This window comes from Notothenia coriiceps, unplaced genomic scaffold (genome assembly GCF_000735185.1).
Source record: "Notothenia coriiceps isolate Sejong01 unplaced genomic scaffold, NC01 NC01_scaffold00009695, whole genome shotgun sequence".
Lineage (NCBI taxonomy): Eukaryota > Metazoa > Chordata > Actinopteri > Perciformes > Nototheniidae > Notothenia > Notothenia coriiceps.
In genome coordinates this window covers 816,639-841,065 of record NW_011342396.1, presented here as the reverse complement: position 1 = coordinate 841,065, position 24,427 = coordinate 816,639, and the positions used below count along the sequence as shown (strand labels likewise).

Genomic DNA, 24,427 nt, shown 5'->3' with positions numbered 1-24,427 from the left:
GGAGTCCATATTGAACCTCCTCAGCCTGCGGAGGAAGAAGAGCTTTTTTGGTGATGTTGGTGGTGTGAAGAGTCCATGTCAGGTCCTAAGTGATGTGGACACCGAGGAACCTGAGGCTGCTGATTCTCTCCACCGTAGTCCCATTGATGGCGATGGGGGCGTGTCCCTCTCTCTGCTGCTTCCTGTAATCCACTATAAGCTCCTTGGTTTTCCTGACGTTGAGATGGAGGTTGTTATCCTGGCACTAAGATGTCAGGTTTTCGACCTCCCTGTACGCCGTCTCGTCGCCATCGGTGATCAGGCCGATGGCGGTCGTGTCGTCAGCAAACTTCACGATGGTGTTGGAGCTGTGTGTGGCCACTTAGTCGTGTGTGAACAGGGAGGAGAGGAGAGGGCTGAGCACAGAGCCTTGAGTCTCTATCAGGAGTCAGGACAATTCAACATAATTTTGTGTTGCTTTTAGACATCTAGGATTATTGTTGAATATACAAACTGGTATTTAATTATTGCACACAAAGTTCTATCTGCAGTAGAAGTGAATGATTGCCAGTCTCCTTAGTTTGTTAATCTTCTCTTTCAGTCATACCAACAGGAGTTGTTTCCACTAGGCCACAGCTGTGCTGTTTGTGGAAAAATCAAATGCAAAAGACACAGGTGAGAAACTTGCTCATATTCACGTGCTGTGGTTGCAGTGTGTTGTATTATGACCCTATCATTTGTGTCATCAATAGTTTAGACAATAAAATAAACTCATGACAGCAGACCCAAGAGGGAACTCCATAGACCTGGATATTCAATGTGAATATGTATATTACTATGCTACTGCATATCCTGGTTTTACATGTGCTAGTAAAATACAGTGAAAATCAAAAAGTTATTTGATTAGTAGCAAACATTAGGGTAAACAGGACACTCTCTATAATTATGCCTTAATCCTATTGTATTGGGTTTGTCATAATTGATTGAGTGGTCAAGTTATGGAAAATGTTGCAATGCCCTCTAGTGGTTAGAAAGGATCATTTTAGTTTTCTCTTAAATTCTGTGATATTTTTGTTGTTTCAATTTATTAATAGACCAACTTTATTACTGGAAAACTATCAACCATGGCTTGACCTGAAAGTCCCCTCTAAGGTTGATGCTTCTCTTTCAGAGGTAATATAAAGCAAACATGAATTTTAAGTAATTTCTTTAATCTATAATAGACCAAATTATCTCACAGTCCAATTCTGTTTTATTTCCAGATTCTTGAGCTAGTTCTGGAAAACTTTGTGTATCCTTGGTACAGGTAAGACACCTGTGTATCTTTAACATGCTGTAATAAAAGGTGAGGTGGTTTAATGTGTTGTATGTTGTGACAAAAGGGACTGTGTGACTTTCTTTTCAGAGACATCACAGATGATGAGGCGTTTGTTGACGAGCTGAGAGTGACTCTGCGCTTCTTTGCAGCTGTGTTGGTCCGGCGAACCCAGAAGGTGATGAATCAAGGCGGTTTGCAGTTCAAATATTGGGATGTGGATTGACTTAACATGATTTTCTTTAATACATGTTTCCCTCCCAGGTGGATGTGGCATCCCTTATCACACAAAAGCTGCTTAAAGTGTCCATGAAGCACATAGAAATAATAAGCAAAGCAAGACAGAAAGGTATTGCATCACTTACTGAGTATTGTCATTGTGTTCACAGCAAAAGAAAGGGAAGCAAAATAACAAATCCCTCTCCTTTATAGTAAAGAACGCAGAGTATCTTCAACAAGCTGCCCTGGAGGAATACGGCCCTGACCTCCACGTAGCCCTTCGCAGTCGCAGAGATGAGTTCCTCTACCTCAGGAAGCTGACTGAAATGCTCTTCCCCTACATCCTGCCACCCAAAGCTACAGACTGCAGGTAACTTAGTGCAGTGACAAGAAAGGCCATGGCTTCATATCTTTATAAAAGTGATTGCAGCGTCAGTGTTCCTAATTGTCCACCTAATGGAAATTATTTCAGCATTGACACTTTACAAAAGTAGATGAGGATCCTTCTTTACTCTCTCATTTTCTGATTTCCTGCTGCCTTATCTCTCAGATCTCTTACTCTGCTGATTAGAGAAGTTTTGGCTGGTTCTGTCTTCCTTCCTTCCATGGACTACTTGGCTGATCCTGTGAGTGTAGAAACATTAAGGGACACATAACGGATTTTCGAAATCCAAAACTGTTGTTGAAGCTCTCTGCTGCTACAGTTTTGTCAGTCTTATAATATATTTGATTTGTATTTAGTAAGCACGTTAGTCCACATTATTCTCTACGAGCATACTAAGTGGCAGATGTGTTTTCAGAACATGTTAAAAATAAATACTGGCTGCTCTCTTTCAGGACACAGTGAATCATCTACTTTTGATATTCATCGACAACTCCCCTGTGAGTATATTTTAAACTGGGCACATGCAAATCCATTAACATTCTGTGTGTTTAAACATTGATACACAGTGTGTACGTAATTCATGGGTCAATCAGATAAGAATAAGGATCTACTTTCATCCCTCTAGCCTGAGGAAGCCACAGAGCCCACATCAACGTTGGTTCCTTTTCTGCAAAAGTACTCTGATATTCGTAACAAAAAGAACTCGGTGAGTGTTTCCTCAAATAATTGAAAAGTACCACATCCCCAACAAAGCCACCAGATATTGTATGGTTCTGTAGGTCTGTTTTGATACTGTTGTAGTTCAGTGTATCGGGTCACAGCGAGCTTAAAGAACACTTCCTTTCTTAACTGTGATCCCTGTTCTCTCTTTCGATTTTGTTCTCTCTCATCAGGTATTAAAGCTGGAGTTGAAGGAAATCAGAGAACAGCAAGACCTTCTCTTCCGTTTTATGAATTTTCTGAAGCAAGAAGGCGCTGTTCATGTGCTCCAGTTCTGCCTTGCAGTCGGTAAGTGGTTCCCAATCCTTTCAGGTGGTTTCCAATGTTACATTTGCTGCTTTTACATGCAAGGAGTTACCTAGCTATGGGCAAGTCAAGCCAACAACACACAAAAAAAGTTTAAATTCTAAATGCCCTTCAAAGTAAATTATACAACTTAAGTATTCTGCTTCTCCTTTTTGGTTTATTCATTTATAATTTGACTGTATAGCAGAGACATGTAATAGAAGCAGGCCTACTGTAGCCTTCCTCTCATCGCTCTCACACAGTCAGTCTCAAAGCATCAGAACCTCACTTGAACTGACTTTCCAATCTAGACCCTCATGAATACCAAAGTGATGCATTCTCAAAGATCCTTACCCGGTGAAACTAAGCTGTCTGACTCTTTCAACTCCTCAGAGGAATTCAACGACAGGATACTGTGCCCAGATCTGTCTGACACAGAGAAGACGATGCTTCACGAGGAGGTGAAGAAGATCTATGAGACGTACTGTTTGGACGAGAGTGTTGACAAGATCCGCTTCGACCCCTTCATAGTGGAAGAAATACGCAACAGTATAACCATTTCTAAATGAGCATTTTCTCAAAAAAGGGCTTATAATGACCTACTTGGACAAGTGTGTATTCATTAACATATATATTTTTGAACTTTCTAGTTGCAGAGGGTCCGTTTGCAGAGGTGGTGAAACTGCAGACCATGAGGTGTTTGTTTGAAGCCTATGAGCACGTCCTGTCCCTCCTGGAGAATGTTTTCACCCCCATGTTCTGTCACAGTGATGAGGTTAGTGTCTACACCACAGACTAAATCACTCAACTCACTGACAACTTGACAACAAATGCCTGAGGCTTAATCCAATTAATGAATCCCCTCTTTCATAACTGTATTGCATCAATCCATCAAACTCTGATTTCTTAAAGGTCCCATCATATGCTTTTCTGCTTATTTTCTCTGTTATGTAACTTTTTCTGCATGTAAACGGTCTGCAAAGTCACAAACCTTAAAGTACACCCTGTAGCGAGTAAAACTCTTAACACAGAAAAGACGTGTCTATGCTGTCCCAGAACGCCTCGTTGGAGATTTTTCTTTTTCCATTCTTTTCTTTCGGGAAAGGTTGACGTCACTCTTGACCAAATGCACCTGTTGTGGCGATCCAGCACTCACACAACAGGAAAGAATGAAACGGAGAGGAATCAATAAAACACAAACACAGATATAGCTGATCAGTAATTATTATTTAGTTGTTGCAACAAACAAACAATAATGGGAAGTACATCACCTGCTGCCAAAGCAACCAATCGCGGAAATGCCCCCCGACAGTAGCAACAATCATACAGCATATATAGCCACTGTAATGAACACACACACATTTTCCCTAAACATATTTAACGCACACACATTTGATCATGCAGCCTACCACACAAATGTCACATGTTTATCTCTCTGAAAGCTATACTTGTATACGTTTAAACGTCATCGTCTCATGACTTCCTTAGGATTAGTTAACTAACAAAGGTTAACTGTTTTTATAACCTGAGGCCTTCTCTGAACTTCCTCTACCCTCGGTGTCAGCTCACTTAAAATCAATACATCTATTGATAATTCAGAACGACCATTGTCTCTCTAACTGTGTGTGACCCAACTCAGTAACACACATCATATAGCTTAGCATGTGATCTCTAATAAATATCAGAAATACGCTGTATTAAACATTCTGCTATAACAAATGGACCAATCCGCGGAGCTCCGCACTCACTCACACTCACTCACACTCACTCACACTCACTCAGCCTTATCTTTTCTCAGCGAGCTCCGCGGTGTCTCGCTGTCTCACAGACCCCACGCAGCAACCAGGAAACTACACCAGTAATCCAGCTCACAACGTCTGCTCCTCGCGCCTCAAAGGGCGGAGCAGCGAGCCCCGCAACGTCCTGCCAACACGGCACCCAGACCCCACGCAGCATTCTCCTCTGTTTGTCATTTTCTGGTTGCTAACAAACGCCATTGTAACACATGAACACTAATGTTCCGCTGTAACGGTGGTTGACTAATCAGAGCACAGTGGGCTCATAGGGAGGGGAGGGTGGCAGGAGCTCCAACAAGGCGTGTAGGACAGAGAGTGAATACACATACTACACAGAGATGCTGTATGAGAAACCAATGTGAGTTTGGAACATTGAACAATGTAAATCTATTCTAGTAGAATTATGATCAGTAGAAATGGCAATGACATGGGACCTTTAATACAGTTCTTTCAAAATATATTTGTTTTACGGTCAGTTTTAACATCTACCATTTGAATGTTGTTTTATCCGAGTAAACAAAACCGCATCTGTCCAATGCTAGAATTACAGTTGATGTGGTGTTCACTGAATGTGTTGCACTATCCTCTTTCGATCTCTCAGCCACCAACCACTGTCGGCCGCGTCATCAATTCAAAACGCGCAAACTGGCCTATGAGCCGACTCTGGCATTGAGCCAAAATGCCAAGCCGAATTTCACCCCTCAGAGGCTGTTTCATTGAATACAGCTTGGTGGACAAATGCTCAGCCATTGTCCACAGCAGGCCACTGCCCTGCATGAATAGTGTGTGTACAAAATAATGATAGTATTTCAAATGTTGTTGCCACACTTGTTACTGCTTCAAAATAGATTTATTATGTGTTGTTTCCATGTAGCTTATATATTGTGTGTCTCCATGTCATTCTCCAGTACTTCCGCCAGCTCCTGAGAGGGGCCGAGTCCCCTGCAAGGAACTCCAGGATGAGCAGGTAGGCATCCCTTTACGTGTTTTTGTGTAACAATAAAAGCCTCACCCTAGCAGTATATTGATGCATTAGTTAGGTTTTCTTACAGAACTTTTGACAATCCTGTTGAATCACAGAGTGTCTAGCTTGTACTTTTTTTAAGACAGAAAATGGATTTATGTGTCTGTTACCACATGCAACCCACGTTCCTTTAATCTGTCTGAATTTCATGAATAATGTATAAAACATTGTTTAATCTTTACAGCTCTCAGTATGCCAATAGCAAATGCAGTGTGAAGGCAGAACATAGTATGTGTTTGTTGTCTTATATTTAATTATACATTATACATTTAGACTTAATGCAACCTAAAAGAAGCTCTTAACATCATAAAAAAATAGTTATTTCGTTACGAGACCTGAGCCCAGGGATCAACTGTCATGTTTTATCACGGGGTGCGGTGTGTATGTGGCCCCGGAGCCCTGCCACTAACTCCTTGTGCATATTGTTCCAGAAATAGCCTCAGTTTGGATGACATTCGGTGAGTATAAGGCATCAGTGTGCTGATCAGAACAGTGGCTGGCTGAGCAGTGCTGCTGCACGCAAGACACAAAGACATATCATTCTTGCCTGACTGGTCTATAGAGAAACATGTGCTGCCTTTTTAACAAATTCCCTGTTCCCTGGGTCCGCTGCAACCAGGGCTTCAGTTCAATGAGCCCTAGTCCATAATATGACAAGGATATATCATGGTATTGCTAGTGTAAACTCACCAATAACTATGTGTTTTATTTGTTGCCTGTGCTGAAAACGCTAATAAGAGAAGATGGAGAGAAGTAAACATAATCAGTTAATCTTGTTAGTCATAGCATGACTCCTCATTAATCATGGGGTATTCAAGCTAATCAAGAGTGATGGTGCTGAAAACATGCAATTAAAAAACCTTAGTTTTAGAACATTAAGGCTTTATTCTAAATTATTTTTGAATTTAGGTTTGCTCACATCTCAAATGACAGCGTTGAAATTGAGGAATGGTTGATTTCATATTTCAATTCCTTCACAAAAGCATTCTTGTTACGAAGGCAGTTTTCAAAGCAGCATAAACAGATAGATAGTAGAAAATGGCTCTCACTGCCACTAGATTTGTAAACGCTGAGCAACTATACGTCCCAATACCCTTCATGTCTGCAACTCAGATAACACCCTCCCCGTCTTTCCGCCTGTTGCTCCATACATGTATTGCCACCACCGTGCTGTGACTGTGTATCCACTCTGATTCTATGATTCATACTGCCTGCTCCGGTATGATCCGCGGCCCTCTCCCTCCTCTTGCCCGCGGGGATGTGACCCTGTTCTGCTTATAGTTCCTGGGACTGGAGCCCTGAGTCTCCGTCCTCACTGTTCACCGCATCCGGCAGCTCTTCACCTGCATCTTTTAACTCCCTCCATGCCCAGTCCACGTTCACAACTTTCCCATACGGCTCGCTATCCCACCGCCACTCATCACCCAAGTAAGTCAGGGTCCATCTTTGTGTCACAGTGTGATGTCATGCTGTCCAATTTTCCCGCATGGTGGGACTGATGCATGGAATCCTATTTTTATTTGTCATGCGTCCTCCCTCCGACTTTAATGTGTTGTTCAGGCTGAAGACTTGTCTGTTGTTTTGCAGTGACTTTTCAATGTCCAACTTCTTGTATACTGGGTACATCACCATGTGTATATTGTGATTTCTAGTTCTCTTACTGTTACCGAAACTTACACAGAGCACCTTTTGATGTTGTGTGCCTTGACTGTTAACTGATCATACGTATCATTTTTTGTTGATTTGTAAAAGCAAACATCTTATCATGAAATCACTGCTTATGTATTGTGTTTTTTTATGCTTTCGCAGCACTCACTTTAACATCAAACCAGAAATTTCATTGTGAGATGGCTGTGAAGTGATATTTTGGCTTTGGCTCCCTTCGCGTCTTTCTCCCCATTGTTCAGTGATGTTTCAGATCGCCTTGCCTTCCCTCCTGTCCTCTACAGCTCCCTCCCTGTCACTCCTCTCTCAAGCTGCATGTGCTGTGCTAAAGCCATGCACATCTCCTACAATACTCATTGTTTAATAACCATCATGTTTGGCCTGCAGGAACACGTCAAAGAGGGGCGAGTCCTTTGGGATTAGCCGCATTGGGAGTAAGATCAAAGGAGTGTTCAAGAGCACGACCATGGAGGGCGCAATGCTGCCATCCTACGGGCTAGTGGAGGGAGAGGACGATATGGTGAGGCTGATCTAAAACGTTTTACTCATTTTCAGATTATTCAAACATTATTTGTTAGTTTCAACTTCAACCTGACTATACATTTCTTTAGTGTCTGGATTTAAACACAAATCAAATTGTCCTGTGTGCTTCTCGTTCTTACAGGTGTCTCTGATTCATTTCAACTTTAAAACAATGCTTAGAAATAACAAAAAGTGATTACAAGAGAGTGATTTTAAAAGTAAAATTCAAACTAAAGCACTGGTCTACACCATCATTGCAGTTACCACTTGGTGGTGTCGGTGAGTTAAAGAATCGTAAGCCATCCTGTTCAGCGGATCTGCCTCCCATCTGTTATTTCCAGGCTTTCCCTTTTTTGATGATATCAGAGGTTTTAGCATGTATTCCCAGAAAGTGTCTGTGCTTTTCTCCAGTGGAACTTTATTGTTCCAAGCATTACCTCATTACCTTTGGCCAAGTTAAATAGCACATCATCTGCAAATAATCAAAAACACACAGTGTATCCACAGTTTTTGTCCAGAGCTCCACTGAAGCTTTTTTTAATATGTTGATTCAAATTAACACGAATTATGGTTTCAAAATTACTTCAAATAACATTTTTTATTATGCTTTAGCAATGCTTGTCTGCAAAATGTGAGTTTTGCCATCACAGTCCTGACCTAATAACTTCTTTCAATTTCCTGTAAAGTGTATAAGGCCCAACTGCTTTAACGATGTGTATGGGAAAATCAACCATATGTACAAATATAATGACCTTTCATTCAAAACAGGGTGAGTTGCTGAATGTCTGGAAATGTTTTATTAATTGCCCTTCCTGTATCTGTTGTAAAGGATTTTGCTATGTTTACATTTCTATTTTTTGTGGCTGAGTCTATAAGGACCTTGATTTCTTTAAGACTTACTTCCTTTTAAAGTAAAAATAATAGGTGTACACACTGTATGTCAAATGAGTTAAAAAGGTGCGTCTGATAAACATTCTTGGTTTGTTATTGTACTGCTTAATAATAGCAGACATATTCCTTATGAAGTTGCTTACTGTATATGTGACCTTAACCTCTCCGACTTCCTTCCATTCAAGGTGGAGGAAGCCATGATGGTATTGGAGGATGACTCGCCCATGGAGGCAGCCTCCACCCCCAGCACCCCCCGAAACCTTTCTGCTTGGAACATCACCATCCCATACATTGATTTCTATGACGACGATGTGAAGAGGGAGAGGATTCCGGTGTTCTGCATCGATGTAGAGCGCAATGACCGGAAGGCAGGTGAGACTCAGCAGACCGTCCTTCTGGCTCACTTCCTCTCATGAGGGAGGGGTCATTCTGCTCTATGACGCTTCAAAATGTGGTGTCCTTATCTGTTAGATAAAGTGTTGCACCCCCCATCCACCACCCCTGAAATATTTATTTTTTAAATCATCAAAAGTCCAGTTTGGGTAAATAGGTCTTGGTACATGTTTTTATTAGAATTTGAGGAGCGCTCACTTTTTTTGGTTCAGATGCAATAAATAAACAACACGCTTATTCAGGAGCTTTAGAAGTGCTGGTTGTTTTTGTTTACGTGGGACAGAGCCAGGCTAGCTGGGTAGTTTCCCTCTCTTTCCACTTATTATTCTGAACTAGGCTAGCTAGCTGCTGGCTTCATGTTAACTTTACCAACATGAGTAGTATCAATCTCCTCATCTATCTCTCAGCAAGAAAAATAAGTGCCTGTGACAGATAACAGCACCACATTGCCAACAACTCGAGACTGCATATCATTAATTGGGGCTACATACAGTTACTGTTGCTCAAACTAGTTTGCAAAAAGATGAAATAAGAGTAAAAGCTGAGTGACTGCTGCAGATGGTTACAATGACCTCTCACTGTTTGTGGAACTTCTTAATCTTACTGTTTCCCTGTTTGTATTTGTCTGCAGTGGGACATGAGACTGAGAACTGGTCTGTGTACAGAAGATATTTGGAGTTCTATGTTCTTGAATCAAAGCTTACTGAGTTTCATGGTAAGGTTTCTTTTTTTTCATTTATGGTCATATGGAAGACATTTCCCACCAAAATGATCTCACACATTCCAGAAGTTTCACAGAACATTACTTCCAAGTGAACCTTAATCTTAGATGTCATGTAGATTTAATGGCCTGCATAATTCATGTGTTCAGTTAGTTATTTTGTGGTCAAAGTAAAAGGAAGCTTGTTCGTTTAGATATTTTATTTATTTTATTCTTTTGTAGGCTCATTTCCAGATGCGCAGTTGCCTTCGAAGAGGATCATCGGTCCCAAGAATTATGAGTTCCTCACATCAAAGCGGGAGGAGTTTCAGGAGTACCTTCAGGTAGATGTCTGGGAACAAAGGATACAGAAACGTAGGATGAAAATTATTCAAACACACAGCTATGACTGCCACCTTTGTGCAATGAAAGCGGCTCATATAGTTGTCAAATAAATGCATCAGTCCCATTTGAAAATGTTCCAATTTCAAGCTAAAGACTGATCTATTCAAATGTAAAACAAGTCTTCTGTTAGTAGAATTTGATGGCTACAAACCAGATGTTAATGTTCTCTAATCTCCATGAAAAAAGAAGCACCCTTACCTTCATATTTTGATCAGAGTAACAGTTTGCTATTACGGCATTTGGTGACAGAAATGAAACAGTAATAGTGAAGGTTATATGTGGATTAACTTTTGTATGTCAGGCCCAGATCTCTCTCACACATACACACACACACACACACACGCTCACACACGCTCACATACGCTCACACACGCACACACACGCACACAATACTCACAACCACAAACACACACACAGTGCTCCAGGCAAATATTTTGACTCACTCTACGCATCTGGCTGTAGCAGGCAGCACTTATGTGACCAGACATCAAGATTAAATATAAACATTTTCCATTTTGAAGCATTTGTTCCAGGAACACACCACTTTCACTTAAAATAACGTTTAAAAGTGATTACCACATTCTGAAGAACAAAGGGAGCCGTATTGCAGGACCGTGGTCGGGTCCCATTTAGCTGCCACAAGGACAGCTGTTGTTTTTCCAAATTCTCACAAGGAGGAAAACAATTTATAATGATGTGTTGTTCTTTGCAGAAACTTCTGCAGCACCCAGAGCTAAGCAACAGTCAGCTCCTCGCCGACTTCCTGTCCCCTCATAGTATGGAGTCTCAGTTCCTGGACAAGATGTTACCTGACGTGAACCTCGGTACTGTATGCCTGTGACAAACACTACGGAGATGGATTATGTTTGACCAGCAGAACATTTCAAACACACTGTGAAATTGTTTGAACATCCTGACCTTGGGTTGCAGTGAAAATGTATTTGTGTTTCAACAATGGCAACATGCGACAGAAGCATACATCACTGAGACAAAGTGTCTATGTTTCACAGGAAAAATCATTAAGTCGGTTCCCAGCAAACTGATAAAAGAGGTGAGAAATGCATTCTGTGTGTGTGTGTGTGTGTGTGTGTGTGTGTGTGTGTGTGTGTGTGTGTGTGTGTGTGTGTGTGTGTGTGTGTGTGTGTGTGTGTGGGTCTGGTTTATCTCATCTTACTGCAGTACAAATGTTTCCCGTCACTTGCGTCTCAAACTATTTGGTAAAACAAATACACATTAGAGAAGTCATACTGTCATTGAAACTCATACACATTGTTTTATTTATTTTTCAGAAAGGGCAGCATCTGGAACCTTTCATCCAATCCTTCTTCAACTCCTGTGAATCTCCCAAACCCAAACCCAGCCGCCCCGAGCTCACTATCCTGAGCCCCACGTCAGAAAATGATAAAAAGGTTGGCGATTAAAGTTTTGTAACATTCAGAGTTCATGCTCTCTCTTTCTCTTTCTCTTTCCACCAGCCAGGAAACATCTTATCTGCAAACCTTTGATTACAGCAGAGTCAGACGCCTTAATTACATTTAATAGTTGTTTACACTGAAGCTCACCCATTACCACTTACTGCTCCATAAAAACTCCCACAATCTCATGGAGGTTTATACTTTAGAGATAGTTTTCAAGTGATGGTTTAAACTTGTCACTGTACATCACTGTATGAACTTTCCTTTTGTTTTCATTGTCATTTCATGATAATGCCAGTTTTCAGTTGTTTTAAATGCGATCCATTTCTCCTGCTGTCTTTAGATAAACACACTTCACAGCCAGTAGTTGTTGTAGTTTCAGACATATGGACACTTTGGCTATCTTTACTAAACATGGTTTTCTATCGTTATAACAGTGTGTGGGGCCAATACATGTCTGTGTTTAGAATATGTCATGTATCTGACATGTAGTCAACAAGGCTAGAAGCGTTTAACATGAACACTGACCAGAACTAAAGCTATAAAACAAATGTTTCATTGTCTCAACATGCAGATATAAACACAGTAAACCTCCTGTCATCAATATTTTTCACTGTTCACATTTTGTTTTAGTTATCTTAAACCCTATTTGATTGCCATATTAAGCTCAGCAGAGTTGTCAGTCCCAAAGATTAGGGAAGGTTATTGAAACAGCAGGATCGTGGTCATATGGATTTAAAAAGGCTTCAGTCTGATGTACATTTCTCTCTCCTAGCTCTTCAACGACGTCTTCAAAAACAACGCCAACCGATCAGAGATGACTGAGAAGCGACACAATCAGAACTACTTCATGGAAATTATCACTGTTGAAGGGCTGTATGACTACTTAATGTTTTTAGGTAAGTGAGCTCTCCTGGAGTTTGTTTATTGGAATAAGTTCATGACATTTTATTATTTACCACTGATTGAAGTTGTGTACTTGGAGTTCAGTTTTTTTATGCTGAAGCACAGGAGATAGTGATAGGAGCTCTAATACATCCCCTTATCTTCCTGTACACATGTTGGCAAGATAAGAAATTAAGAACGATAATGAAAAAGCATGTTTTAAAACAACTATACGAAAAAACATGCATTAAGTAAATCCAAATACCTTAGCATTTCTATATAAAATGTTATTATTTCATTGCATTTTATAGCTAACTGCAAGTTAAAGTAACCAATTATCTTTGTGGGACATTTGAATTGTGATTAAGAATACATGCAGTATCTATTGATGGTAATAACTCTTAAGTATAAAAGCACCGCTCAGGAGTCACAGAATTCTTTATCGTTACACAAGAAATAAAAAAGTGAATAAAAAGGCATTGCTGCAGGATTGTACTATAATGAAGCAGGGGGTGATCTCTCTCATTATTCACCACCATGACACATTCACCCCTGGACCCCCGAGGTAAAGCCCATTACTCACTCCTTTATTCTTTATCTCTCTCTTCTTCTTCATGGCTTTCAGGCCGAGTCGTCTTCCGTATCCCCGACTGGCTGCACCACCTGCTGATGGCCGGCAGGATGCTGGTGAAGAACACGCTGGAAGCCTACACAGACTACTACCTTCAGTGCAAACTGAACCAGGTGGTCCAGGAGCACCGGCTGGTCTCACTCATCACCTTGCTTAGGGGTAAGAACACGTGTGAATTATCTAAGATTGTTGAACTATCCCATTAAACTTGCTAATGGAAGAGATTGAATGATTTACATAATATTTGCCCTTCTAGACACAGTTTTCTGTGAGAGCAGTCAGCCCCGCTCGGCGCCGGACAAGCAGAAGAGGGCGAAGAAGACATTCGAGGAGATGATAACCTATATTCCAGGTATTTATTATACTATATTAGACCAACCTACTGCTCAAATGTGCAGATGTGAAAGCAACTGTATTAAAAAGATATTCATAAGCCGCTTGTATTTAGATTTTCTGGGCAAGTGTATCGGAGAAGACGCCAAGTTTGAAGGTGTACGTCTCCTCTTCGATGGACTGCAACAGCCAGTTCTTAACAAACAGGTAAACAAGTCCCGTCATTTTCAGGACACATACAACATGTAGAACACTCCCAATTCTCCCACTACTTGAAATAAACCCTACGCTCTTACCATGATTTTGTTTAATTTGTTTAATTGTTCTGGAGTTTAGCATTTGCATATATATATATTTTTTTCTATATGTATTTTAGGGAGTGTAAGTTAAAGAGCAACTTGCAGGTTTTTATTTTTTACTACATTTATGCTTAACCTTGCCTGAAAATTACAATTAAAAATGTTAATGCAGGATTTGATATGTTTTACAAGACATAAGGGCAGGAATTCAGAGGAAAAGGAGCCGTTTTGAGCTCTGCTACTAAAAACTGCTTTTTTTTTACGTCATACGTCAAACGCGTCATATTACGTCACATGGGGGAGTTAACTTTCTCGGACTTGTTCTCTGCCCAATCCGCGGTAGTAGTTTGTAGTTGGTTTGAGCGGTTGTGATTTAGTGAGCTGGTATTTTTTCGGTAATTTTAAATTGCATTTCACCATTTGTAATCATGGTGGGCTTGTGTTTGTGCAGGTTGCACAAACTCAAGCCTGTCAGGGCATCGAGTCCACACGTTTCCCTCACGGGAAAAGGACCGGAGCTAGCGTTCGTTCCTGGGTGCGTTGTGCATCCACCTCCCTGCAGCACATACTCCGTCTCCACAGCGTTATCAAGAAACCGTATTACATCTCTCTCCCCCCCTTCGCTGCTCTCTCTCTCTCTCTCTCCCCCCCTTCGCTGCTCTCTCTCTCCCCCCCTTCGCTGCTCTCTCTCCCCTCCGGTACACAGCACCGTAAGACGTAGTGTGTGGAGTTGCATTAGGTAACGCTGTGGTGGCTGTACTGCTCCAGCCGTCTCCTTTGTGTTTGTTTGTTTCCCCCTGTCTGTGTTGTTTTTGTGGGCGTGGTGGCTGTCACTCCTGGCTCCCGGCTCAACCTCCACTCACCTGCTGCAATCAGCTGTGCACCCTCCCCGACTACACACCTGCTTTCCATCAAGCCATTTACAACGGCATATCAACGGAGGCTCCACAACCTTTCTCCGCCAGATCGTCAAGTATCAGCCGTATCTCGCGTCTCCCCTCCGGTACACAGCACCGTAGTGTGGAGTTGCATTANTGTTTTTCGTCAAATGCTCTGGGTTTATCCCGCACAATTAGTGCCGTCGTAAATCGACTCATAATACTCCTATCGTTAAGAGGACATACTCCGAGAGGGAGAGAAAAAAAAAAGATTTCGATGCCTGGGTCTTAGTCGGTGAAAATCATTGTCCCGACTTAGCTCGCATACTCCGTCCGATCTTCCTCCTAGACAAACTCATAAACTACGTTTTGGTGAAAGTAATCTGTACAAACTATATAGACTCTGGATAAAAAAAATTATATACGGATTTTTATCATAGTCATCCGTCTGGAAATTTATTTGTGCATTTTCCTGAGTAACTAATCCTGTAACTGGATCTTGTACAATAATAAGGATTATCTATTACGCTACTTATGACCCGAAAAATTACTACTTACGAACTTGTGGCGGAATACCTAAACTTCAAGGAGTGTAAGTTAAAGAGCAACTTGCAGGTTTTTATTTTTTTACTACATTTATGCTTAACCTTGCCTGAAAATTACAATTAAAAATGTTAATGCAGGATTTGATATGTTTTACAAGACATAAGGGCAGGAATTCAGAGGAAAAGGAGCCGTTTTGAGCACTGCTACTAAAAACTGCTTTTTTTTAAACGTCATACGTCAAACGCGTCATATTACGTCACATGGGGGAGTTAACTTTCTCGGACTCGTTCTCTGCCCAATCCGCGGTAGTAGTTTGTAGTTGGTTTGAGCGGTTGTGATTTAGTGAGCTGGTATTTTTTCGGTAATTTTACATTGCATTTCACCATTTGTAATCATGGTGAGCTTGTGTTTGTGCAGGTTGCACAAACTCCAGCCTGTCAGGGCATCGAGTCCACAGTTTCCCTCACGGGAAAAGGACCGGAGCTAGCGTTCGTTCCTGGGTGCGTTGTGCATCCACCTCCCTGCAGCACATACTCCGTCCACAGCTTTATCAGGAAACCGTATTACTTCTCTCTCCCCCCCTTCGCTGCCTCTCTCTCTCCCCCCTCCGGTACACGGCACCGTAAGACGTAGTGTAGAGTTGCATTAGGTAACGCTGTGGTGGCTGTACTGCTCCAGCCGTCTCCTTTGTGTTTGTTTGTTTCCCCCTGTCTGTGTTGTTTTTGTGGGCGTGGTGGCTGTCACTCCTGGCTCCCGGCTCAACCTCCACTCACCTGCTGCAAGCAGCTGTGCACCCTCACGACTACACACCTGCTTTCCATCAAGCCATTTACAACGGCATATCAACGGAGGCTCCACAACCTTTCTACGCCAGATCGTCAAGTATCAGCCGTATCTCGCGTCTCCCCTCCGGTACACAGCACCGTAGTGTGGAGTTGCATTAGGTAACGCGAGATACGGCTGATACTTGCGCATTAGTTTCTGTTATGGATCAGTATCAACAGTCCTGCCAGTAACGTTACTATATTATCAATACTACTTTAGTTATAGCCTGATATATGATTGCTAACTTTACAATGTTGTGATGTGACTGATGTTAGCTAACATGCTAACGCCGGTCACTCACCAAGACAGCTGCTCTGTTCTCCACTGGTTCTCCACACACCAAAGCTCCATTTCTCTCCGATGGCCGTTATTTTTTCTAGTCCTTGGCTGCTCCTGGTCTCTCGGACGCCTAGCAGGCTCATAATTGTAATCATATGCATTCGAATATATATTTTCAACCTCTTCTGTGTCAAAACTAGCATTGTGACCCATGTTTATTCATACGTTAGACCGGCCGCTCTCCCCCTTGTTTCCCCCATGTTACGTCACACGCGGGAGATCACGTGCGGAGGCTTTTTTATGCGGAAGTGAAAATGTCTTACTAAAACGACGCCAGATGTCACTGTAGTGTATATTTCTGTATATTTTTGGGGAAATCTAGTGTATTCATCATTTTCCTACACATTTATTCACTGGTGTCTCTAACCTGCAAGTTGCTCTTTAAGATAACTCACATTATTGCTTTTTATCATCCTCCTTCCTTCGGCCTCTCTCAGCTGACGTATGTGCTGTTGGACATCGCCATTCAAGAGCTTTTCCCTGAGCTAAACAAGGTAAACAGAAGCTGGCTTTGGTTTCTGAATAAATATATTCTGAACATCCATCCCTTCTCTTTACGGGTTCATCCTTTGGGCTTCAGGGGGAATCTGAATGTATTTGTACAAAAAATGCATTTCTGTATCATCATTGTAACGCTCCTTATTACATTACATTAATTAACAAGCAAAACCTGTGATTGTATGATATCTCACAAATTATCAATAAAAGTAGATGCATCATATCGCAGGATAAAGTAGGCCCTCTAAATCACAGTATTTATTTAGGAGAATAAGATAATTCTTAACGTTTTTAACCTGCATTCAGCGACTGCAGTTAATCACATATAACAAACAATTAAATTGTCTGTGTACGTTTATTATACAACGGCATAGTATTACCAGGCATTGTTTTATATCTTCATTCTTAAATCAAACGTGAATCATTATTTGCCTGCATCTGTGACTATAAGTGATAAATACAAACTGTGTATATACATATAATAGAACACCTATTTAACAACTAAATATTTTCTTTAGTACTTATGCTGTTTTTGTTTCCTCAGCAGGTACAGAAGGAGGCCTCTGTGATGGCTCCATGGATGTAAAATGAACATAACAATGGACAATGAGCTCACATTCTCTCGACATTGAACTGAAACACCTGCAGAGATCTGTGTTGGTTCGTTTACATGAAACCAGCATGCAGACCCCATGTACAGTGTCTGACCGGGACACATGACGCAGCAAGAAGAGGAACACAAGGATTTCCCTGATGTATGTGTCATTAACATTGCAAAATAATATAAATAAATGATATGACAGTGTTATAAGAACACTGTGTAATTGTCTTTCACCGCTTACATTATAGTGTAAAGCACCTCTTGTTCACTGTGATATCCGCTTTACAAAATCTGCAAGACAATTGAAAAAAAGTAATATTTTCGAATATTCTTGCAAATTGTTTATTTGAAATATTTAAAAAACATAATTCAATACATAATTATATGAAAAACGATTTGAATGCTTTTTGTCAACTCAGATTACATGAATAATATACAGACTCATTAACAGCAGGAATAATACTTTAGAATCAAATTCATGACTCATTTTGATAAATACAATTAATTTTTTTAGATAAAAAGTAAAAAAAGAATACCTGAGAAGGGCGTTCTATTTCCCTTTTAAAATATATTCTAAAAGGCTTACAAAAGTACTTTATAAAGATGACTGCTGGCAACACGGGATGCAATGACGAAACCAGAAGAGCATCAGTGTTTGGAACAAAGTATTTGATCCCATCAGCTCGGGGGGTTTGGTTCTCGGCAAAGAAAAACATTCGAACAAGTGCATAGAAGGAGAGCTTCAAAAAGGTAATGTTCATGAGAAGAAGCAAATTCATGGCTTATTTACGGATCATATCTACAATATAACTACTCTAGCAATATATTTGTTCATCCAACTTGAAGATGGCCATGCTTTTGTAGCAATATTGTTATTATTATTATGAGATTAGATGAGCAGGCACAGTGCTGTTTTAAAAAATCAATCATGTGGCAGCCATAATGAATCTGAGTTTAGGATTGAAGACAGTCTTAAACTACAATAGATCAAACAATATTCACATTCAGTGCATTAATACTTCAGGCTTTGGCTTATTTCCCTCCATCTCTATTCATGGCAGATATATAGCAGCTAGACAGCTTTCCCTTTATTTGTTAACTCAATACAAAGTTGGACACTCGACTAAACTAACTTGCATGCATGTTTAAATTAACAGTATTATTAATATCCTTTACATATATTCCAAATGTATATTTAGGTTCTTCATTCTTCTTCAGCTGTGACATCTTGCACACATGCACAAAAGATGCTGTCATCCTAAACCCTTCAAATCAGTTGTTTAAATCACTGTATTCAGAAGCTACACTGAGGCTTTCTCTTCAATCTTGTTGTATTCTAGCTGTCCTTGAAAGGCAAAATCCCAGAGGAACGTACAGGCCGTTTAAGAGTTCAAAGCTATCAGCGGGTCAGAGACAGACATAAACCCAGCAGCAACAAACCCATGCTGTGTGCTGCTACGAAAGCCGAGTTCCTGAACGTGATCCGGCCTTCCACTGCAGGGTACACGCGCTTCATGTCCGAGATGTATTTGGAAAATACAGAAATGTCCATGTCACCTGCAAGAGGCAGCAAAGTTACGACTTTCTTGGTATTTGGTTGTTATTTTATGATGTGTTCCACATAAAAGTTTATATCCTTGCTGTCCCAGCTTAAAGCCTCCTGTTCTCTATTTTTACAATGCTATGAGAAACAGCTGCACAGCAATTAAATGCATCCAATTTAGATAAAACATTCCCTACCAGAGTGAGTTTAAATAAGTACACCAAGGGGGGACTTCTAAAAATGAGTGAACAGGGACTCTCCTAACACGTGATCACTGAAAGACAAATTGCACCCTGCAGTGCCTTGCTTAGGAGGACAGCTGCAGTCATTTCAAGTGAGTTAGACATTTAACTGTCCAGATGAGTGGGTAGTATGAAATGTAAATCATTTTATTAATTGTTTCTATAGCACAGAAGGAAAATCAGCTCACAAACAAGAGCTAAAGCTAACGGCTCTGTGAGGACTGTGTTGAAGCACAGTTGTGTTAGAGCTAATGCTAACACCAGCACGCTAACATTTGCTAAAAATTACTCAACACCAAATAGCCCACAGTTCAGGCTGTTCAAAAACATCATCTCAACGGTTTAGTTGCAGACATTTCTCTGTTTTTTCATTTGAATTTTGACAGGGACAAACACAGTTTGAGAAATCTGAACCAGATAACCAGCTCATTGCAGTAAAACAGTGAAAGTTCAGAGGCTTATTCTAACATCTTTTAATCAGTTCTCCATTCTTAACATGTTTCACAGGCACCTGAAAGTGGTTTGAGTTCATTTTAGATTCACTTCTGTAACTCCCCTTAACCACACATCATCAAAACACACTGATTAATGCTCAAAATCCTCCATTCAGATTACATTACCAACGTATAAACATTCTTACCTGTGTTATGTTTCAGTAACTCGTCCTTGATCATGGTAAAGCCATCGCCTCCGCCCACTATGTAAGAAGGCATCACCACAGTGTACGTCTTCTCGGGGTCGACCGGTTCATATTTGGGAACACGACACTCAGTGCAGAGCATGGACAAGGACACCACTCGCTGGTTCACTGGTTTGGAAAGGTCATACTGAACATGAATGCCTAGAAATGTCCAAGAGAAGATAAGGAAATGTTATGTATAGTTTCCGTTTTCCTCAGAGCTATCAACAACAGGATATGTTGAAACAGCTGTCTCTGTCCAAAGCTAAAGACATTTGTCCACTTGGGACTTTGCAGGCTATTCGATAAGAATAACATGAGAGTGGAATCAATCATCCAACTGTTGGCAGGGAAGCCAATAAGTCAATTATCCAAAATGTAAAATGATTCTACTAATGCTAAATATGACCTGAGGATGTAAAAGTTCAAATGATTCAAGAGGACTCCAGGGGAAACAGGTGGAGGAGCATAAAGGAACCGGAAGACAAACCTGAGACTTGAAGAAATTCTCCAGACATGCTTCCATATCTGTGAATGGAGTGCTCAAAGGCCTTCTTCACTGTGGATCCCTTTATCTTGACCAAGTCAAAGGTCCCTCCGAATGGTAAGACGGTGAGGATTTCCTCCATTGTTATGGAACCTTAAAGTTAGGGAAAAATACTGGTACATTTTAAAAGTAACTACAACTGCAGCCTTTGTAATGAAGAACTTGTGTTGAAAGAAAGTACCATTTTTGTAGTGCTCATCTATAGCTGTCCGTACGGCACCGCTATTCAGCATACAAATGCCCACATGATTCCATTGAAGCTCACTTGAATATTTTATGTTGTGATAAATCTGGCAATGCAAAATGGTAAACATGTTATACAGAAGTCAAACTCTGCCTCCTGGGAAAAGTGAATCTCCTGTTGTAATGTGCCTAAGGGGTATTTCTTTCAATCCGCTCCCAAAACCCCTGCAGGCCCTTTCAATTCCACAAATTTCCACCTAATGCTGAACATGCAGAGGCAGGATCTGAGAATGGTTACAAATACTGTCAGGTTCACATTTTGCGGAAATTAGTGACTAAGTCAAACTGCCATTCTATTTTCTCAGTGACTACTAGACTGTTTACCAAAGTGAGGAAGCCACTAAAGTCGCCCGTATTCTGTAAATGAATCAACAAATGAAGGTAATGTTTGCCTGTGATAATTACCATAGCATCACAGATCAGGTTTCCAAGGTTACACTCCCGAAATCGACACTCTTCAAACGTCCCATTGAGGTAGACTAAGGTCTGTCCGACATACTGGGAGGAATACTGAGCCAAGTCTTTCTTCCACTCTTCAATGTCAGCGAGGATATCTGGGTCTGAGAAAGCAACAAGACGAATGAAGCTTGTTCAAATGATTAGATTTAAAAATGTGCAAGTAGTTAAAGCTTTCATTTTAAAAGCTGTGTAAACATCACAGTAAGTATCAACATTATGCCAACGTTAATTATAGCTTCACTTGGACACATCGACATGTCAAGTCAAATCTTTGTTTTGTTTTTTGGAGAACGGTTGAAAATTCAAGCATGGACCCGTTTTAATTACTGTAATTGTAGTCTACCTTGAGGAATGCTGCTGTCCATTAGGATGGGGTTCCCAACTGCTTTTACCACATTCCCAGCCTGGTCAAAGGTAACTTTTAGGTATCCGAGGTACTTCCCAAAGGCAAAGGCCTGCACCACCGGCACATTCCTCCCATCATTGGATCTCACCATGAAAGGGTACGGACCTGCTGGCACTTCAGTGGATGGGGGTTTTCCTGCCAAGACAGTTTGCAGAGCACCGTTTCTCACTTCCCGTTGCAGTGAAGGTAAAACCATGCATTTTGATCTTGTGATTTTTTCCCTATTGTTGTATCTACATTTGCTAAAACTGAAACTGCAGCTGAATTGAACAAAATAAAGTTACAAAAACCAGTTAAACACAGTCAGCTTCTCCTTGTTAGGATTACTTCATTGTTCATTGTTAATGATGTTTTTACCTGGGGCCAGATTATAATTCTCTCTTTCTCTACAAAACATTGAGAACAACTGGTAAAACACTATATTAAAACAGTTTCACGTTAAAAATCAAGGCTTCCCAGAGGACAAGCTACAGTAAAGGCTAATTTCTATAATTGTTCAAATCCCTTGTTTAAAAGATCAATATTTTAAAAAAGGATTGTAAAAATCTTCTTAAATCTGGATACAAATTAAATTAACAGGTTTCAAAGATACAAGAAAGAAGATTTTGTTGCCACTAGATCAGACCCGAATGAAATAAAATAGGAAAACAAGTACCAGTATAGAGGAATGTGTTGGTGTGTCCCCCGATAACGACATCAATCCCTCTCACACGTTTGGCGATTTCTTGATCCATGGCAAAGCCAGAGTGGCCCAGGGCGATGATCTTATTATAGCCCAAGGTTTCCAGCTTATCGACCTGAACCTGAAGTGCCTTCACCTCATCCTCAAATGTAAGATGTTGGCCTAACAGAGGGGGGTGGGGGGGAATTCATTATAAAAAACCTGTGTTGTACATTTACTGTGGTCTGAGCTTCATGAATATACTGGTCAAACATGAACTGCTGCATGCAACAATGTGCCAAAAATTAATTCAACACTTCATCAATCAAACTACAGGTTATTCATTTTACCTGGCATGGATAGGAAGGGGGTCTCTGCAGTGGTGTAGCCAACCACAGCCACTTTCTCTACGCCCACATTTATGACAGTGTAGGGCTGGTAGTAGCCGCTGAGTTTTGAGGCCAGGGTCTGGTCTGGTTTTATGTTTGCACTCACCATAGAGCAATTTACATTTTGGAGGAAGGGCTTGATCAGACCTTCCACTCCATTGTCAAACTCATGATTTCCAAAAGCCTTTATATATAGAAAAACAGAATTGCATTAGCTGATGGAATCCAGTGATTTTTAATGCAATGTCAGTATAACGCCCAAAACAACATATTCAGCTGTTGTGTTTTAAGTAAAAATCCCAATTTAAAGAGTATTTATTTACCATGGCATCATAACCGAGTTTGTTCATGAAGTGAGCTGCTTCGGCGCCTTTATAGTAGTTGAACCAAACAGTCCCCTGAAACTGGTCTCCAGCATCCAGGAACAAAACATTCTTCTCCTTTTTCCGGATCTCCGACACTTTAGTGAACCTCCTGGCGACCCCAGCGAAACATGGACCCCTTGATGAACACTTCCCCGAGTCAACGCTGGTCTCCTCAATCCGGGCATGGTTGTCGTTAGTGTGAAGCAGTGTCACCTCGAAAGTCGACGCTGTGCCCGAACAGTTTAGAAAGACGCAGAGCCAGGTCAGGAGAGCGCACCGAGACGTCCAGACGCTCATCTTGCCGTTGTGCGTAAAAACGCAACAGTGACCAAGAATGTATAGCACTCGAAAAAAGGCGTGGGCTTTTCCCCTCAAGAAGGATGTGTCAAAACGAAGAGGGGATACAGTCGGGGTCACATCATTCCCGAATTGAAAAATATAAATAAAGTATAAAGTAAAAGCGTCTGCAGTAAAGGTCAGCTTATATGTAAACTTCAAGCACAACAACTTTTGGGATGCCGTTTTTTAGGGACATATGGGACAACTTTTGTGTGTTTGAAAAAAAATCTATCAGCCTTTACCCTTTATATGTTGCAGATGTCTCTTGGCTGTAATAGGATTTCAAATTTAGAATAAATACAAATGCTAAGACTTTCCATCATTATAATCGGTTAGACAACATATTGGTTCTCTTTTCAACTTTTCACTATCTGACAATTATTAGGTAGGCTAGTACTCCCTATTGTTTCCTCTTTTTCTAATGAATGACGGAACACACACTTCTCTTTGGAGTAAAAGTGAACTCACTGATCTGTCTGCTCTCAGTGCCCCTCACTCAACAGCACCACTTGGTGGAGAGACTCTGACCCTGTTGACCGCCAATAATCTTTTTCTCATAAATCAAATATATATAACCCAGAATACTGTAGGATAATGGTTACAATATCCACAAAAATACCACCACTGTGAACTGTACATAATGAATGTATGGAAACCTCATAGACAAGAATAATTTAATTAAATGATTAAAATCTTGTATTTTGGGAAAAATGCTATAGGTTTCATTGGCCTTGAAGAATAATTTTTTTATTTGTAGCAGCCTTTATTTATATATTTTCCATTGCAACTGTTGGAATGACAACAATACTTTTCTCCTTTTCTTTCTTAAACTGATTTACTAGTACACTTTTGGGTTCCATGAGCATTTATCACTAGTTTCTGGTGAAGGAGCTGCAGCAGAAAATGTCTTGTCAGAGACAAAGTGAGAAACAAATATAAATAGTTTTCAGCCTTCATATAGCAACCTCACACTCATAAAAAACTTGACACTACAATTTGAAAAGA

General features: G+C 40.7%; 2 protein-coding genes across 5 annotated transcripts in view; one reads left to right on the top strand and one right to left on the bottom strand.

Moving 5' to 3' along the window:
• snx14 (sorting nexin 14) overlaps positions 1–18,062 on the top strand; it is a 23,229-nt gene extending 5,167 nt beyond the window's left edge. Inside the window, exons 4-31 of one of the 4 annotated variants that reach the window (XM_010771234.1) lie at positions 581–654; positions 1,074–1,152; positions 1,242–1,285; positions 1,385–1,472; positions 1,559–1,643; positions 1,727–1,883; positions 2,064–2,139; positions 2,351–2,395; positions 2,524–2,604; positions 2,792–2,906; positions 3,297–3,452; positions 3,554–3,678; positions 5,608–5,666; positions 6,155–6,181; positions 7,005–7,151; positions 7,776–7,908; positions 8,987–9,173; positions 9,826–9,909; positions 10,138–10,238; positions 11,012–11,123; positions 11,310–11,350; positions 11,589–11,708; positions 12,490–12,613; positions 13,225–13,389; positions 13,487–13,582; positions 13,679–13,770; positions 16,888–16,944; positions 17,493–18,062. In XM_010771234.1, coding sequence (XP_010769536.1) covers positions 581–654; positions 1,074–1,152; positions 1,242–1,285; positions 1,385–1,472; positions 1,559–1,643; positions 1,727–1,883; positions 2,064–2,139; positions 2,351–2,395; positions 2,524–2,604; positions 2,792–2,906; positions 3,297–3,452; positions 3,554–3,678; positions 5,608–5,666; positions 6,155–6,181; positions 7,005–7,151; positions 7,776–7,908; positions 8,987–9,173; positions 9,826–9,909; positions 10,138–10,238; positions 11,012–11,123; positions 11,310–11,350; positions 11,589–11,708; positions 12,490–12,613; positions 13,225–13,389; positions 13,487–13,582; positions 13,679–13,770; positions 16,888–16,944; positions 17,493–17,534 — 2,712 coding nt within the window. In that variant the 3' untranslated portion in view covers positions 17,535–18,062. The remainder of the gene's footprint in view (positions 1–580; positions 655–1,073; positions 1,153–1,241; positions 1,286–1,384; positions 1,473–1,558; positions 1,644–1,726; positions 1,884–2,063; positions 2,140–2,350; positions 2,396–2,523; positions 2,605–2,791; positions 2,907–3,296; positions 3,453–3,553; positions 3,679–5,607; positions 5,667–6,154; positions 6,182–7,004; positions 7,152–7,775; positions 7,909–8,986; positions 9,174–9,825; positions 9,910–10,137; positions 10,239–11,011; positions 11,124–11,309; positions 11,351–11,588; positions 11,709–12,489; positions 12,614–13,224; positions 13,390–13,486; positions 13,583–13,678; positions 13,771–16,887; positions 16,945–17,492) is intronic. The other 3 variants (XM_010771235.1, XM_010771236.1, XM_010771237.1) reach the window with 3 other exon arrangements.
• An 11-nt stretch (positions 18,063–18,073) lies between these two features.
• Positions 18,074–23,413, bottom strand: nt5e (5'-nucleotidase, ecto (CD73)). Its single transcript, XM_010771238.1, has 9 exons — positions 23,042–23,413; positions 22,680–22,902; positions 22,324–22,512; positions 21,606–21,803; positions 21,209–21,363; positions 20,742–20,850; positions 20,504–20,653; positions 19,975–20,175; positions 18,074–19,106 (listed from the first exon to the last, which is right to left on the bottom strand). Exons 1-9 carry the CDS (start codon positions 23,378–23,380, stop codon positions 18,949–18,951), a joined length of 1,722 nt encoding a protein of 573 aa, XP_010769540.1. The 5' UTR covers positions 23,381–23,413; the 3' UTR covers positions 18,074–18,948.
• Positions 23,414–24,427: the final 1,014 nt, after the last annotated feature.